This window comes from Octopus bimaculoides, chromosome 25 (genome assembly GCF_001194135.2).
Source record: "Octopus bimaculoides isolate UCB-OBI-ISO-001 chromosome 25, ASM119413v2, whole genome shotgun sequence".
Lineage (NCBI taxonomy): Eukaryota > Metazoa > Mollusca > Cephalopoda > Octopoda > Octopodidae > Octopus > Octopus bimaculoides.
This window is the reverse complement of record NC_069005.1, coordinates 29,656,641-29,658,859: the sequence shown is the minus strand read 5'-3', so window position 1 is coordinate 29,658,859 and position 2,219 is coordinate 29,656,641. Positions and strand designations below refer to the sequence as shown.

Sequence of the window (2,219 nt, the reverse complement as noted above, 5' to 3'; positions counted from 1 at the left end):
AAACAAACACAAACACACACACACACACACACACACATATATACGACAGGCTTCTTTCAGTTTCCGTCTACCAAAACCACTCACAATGCTTTGGTCGGCCCGAGGCTATAGTGGAAGACACTTGCCCAAGGTGCCACGCAGTGGGACTGAACCCGAAACCATGTGGTTGGTAAGCAAGCTACTTACCACACAGCCACTCCTGAGCTTATTTATTATCGTTTTAGAACAATCTTGCATATCTCCACACTTCAAGATTTTGATCACATGATTGTTTATTTTTATAACAGCTTCATAGGATAGGTGTGATGGGCCTGATCTGGCTTGTTTAAACATAGAACTGGCAGAATATTTGGCCCAGATATTCTGCCAGTTTAAATGCCAAAGCGCCAAGATACATTTTTCGTTATCTTCAGAATAATTGAATGTTTGTTGATGTTTCGTTCTGTATGATCGGATCATGAAAAATTCTTCAAGGCAGTGCCCCAGCTTGGCCACAGTGTAATCACTGAAACAAGTAAAAGATGGATATAAAAGATATTAGCCTTAAGCTTCTACCAAGGATTGTGTCCAGTGTGAAGGACATCTTAGTAAATGTCAATTGTACCTCGTTTAAAAACTAACACAAAAGCTTTGTATTAACCTTAATCTTCGACCAAGGCTATTGTCCAGAGTGAAGACTGGTATATCCATTGCTTAAGTATGGATTTGATACACTCAATTTATCAGTCATTTTACTATCATAGATCAATGACTAGAAAGATTAAGCTTGGCCTAATTTTATCTCGGTTGGTCTTTGTGCGCATGTGTGTGTGTGTGTGTGTATTTCTTGCATTTTTATCAACATTTTTGATACTGACCCATCTGAGTGAGACCACTGTTGGTTCATAATATAAACTGCTAGTTATAAAGTCAATTTAACCCGTTAGCACTTAAACCGAACACATCTGACCCAAATATTTTACCTCTTTTAAGTTCAAACTTGCCAGATCCAACCTCTCACACTGTCCCTACACTGTCATTTTAAAAAGAAACAATGACATTATAAGGATTACATTTGACAAAGTAATCTGAATGCTAAACTGTTGTTCGCCATGTCTCAGCCCCATACAGTAATACCGCTTTTACGTTAGTGCTAAACATTCTTATTTTGTTCTTTATTGAAATTACACTTGCGCTCCATACTTTTTTTAACAGGTGAAAAGCAGTCCTTGCCTTACTTATTCTCGTCTTAATATCTTCGTCAGTGCTGCCTGAGAATGTTACCTTACTACCTCTTCATTGTATTCAAAGTTAATTCAAATCAACAAATATATGGTTAATAAATGGGTTAATTTTGTATGTATTAGCATAACAAAGGCGGGCAGGACATGATTTTCTTAGTTTCTCAAATTCTTTTGATCTACAAATGGATTTCATAAACCATACTTCTTGTATCAATCAAATTTGAAAGATGGATTGATTTTGTGACTGTGTGTTTGTGCATTTCTCCCTGTTTGTATTACATCACATCTCTGTCTGTTTCTTCCTTAGGTGTTCTAGATGTCAACGCCGGCTAACCAACTGGTATGTTGAAAAAGGTGGACAACTTTTCTGCCATCAAGATTACTGGACAATATATGGTGACTCCTGTCACGGTTGTTCGGAATTAATTGCTGGCCCTGTCATGGTAAGGAAGTTGCTCATTTCATTTAGATTAGAACCGTTAATGGATTCCCTGACAAAATTTTTATGAGATGTTATCTTCATTATATATATGTATTTTCTTCTAAAGTTGAATGAAGATACAGTTCTATATTTAAGAGATGAGGAATTATATACATTATTTACCTTATTTACATTTGACGAACATTTGTCCTCATCTTGTTTGTTGTTAACACAACGATTCGGCTGATATACCCTCCAGCCTTCATCAGGTGTCTTGGGGGAAATTTTGAACCTGGGTTATTCCTAAGGTATCTTTTGATATTATTATTATTATTCAGGTCACTGCCTGTAATCGAACTCGGAATCTTGGGGTTAGTAGCCCGCGCTCTTCACCACTACGCCATATGAGTTCAATTCCAGGCAGTGACCTGAATAATGATAATAATAATAATAATATCATAGAATACATTAGGAATGTGAACCCAGATTCAAAATTTCCCCAAGACACCTGATGAAGGCTGGAGGGTATATCAGCCAAAATGTGTTAACAACAAACAAGATGAAAATATATATTT

The 2,219-nt window shown here is 36.6% G+C and overlaps 1 protein-coding gene across 1 annotated transcript in view; it reads left to right on the top strand.

Annotated features, from left to right (window-relative positions):
* Positions 1 to 2,219, top strand: part of LOC106879371 (LIM domain kinase 2) — a gene marked incomplete at its 3' end in the record, with an annotated part of 154,266 nt that overhangs the window by 138,244 nt on the left and 13,803 nt on the right. Inside the window, exon 3 of the mRNA XM_052976653.1 lies at positions 1,531 to 1,666. Within this exon, the coding sequence (XP_052832613.1) occupies positions 1,531 to 1,666 (136 nt within the window). The remainder of the gene's footprint in view (positions 1 to 1,530; positions 1,667 to 2,219) is intronic.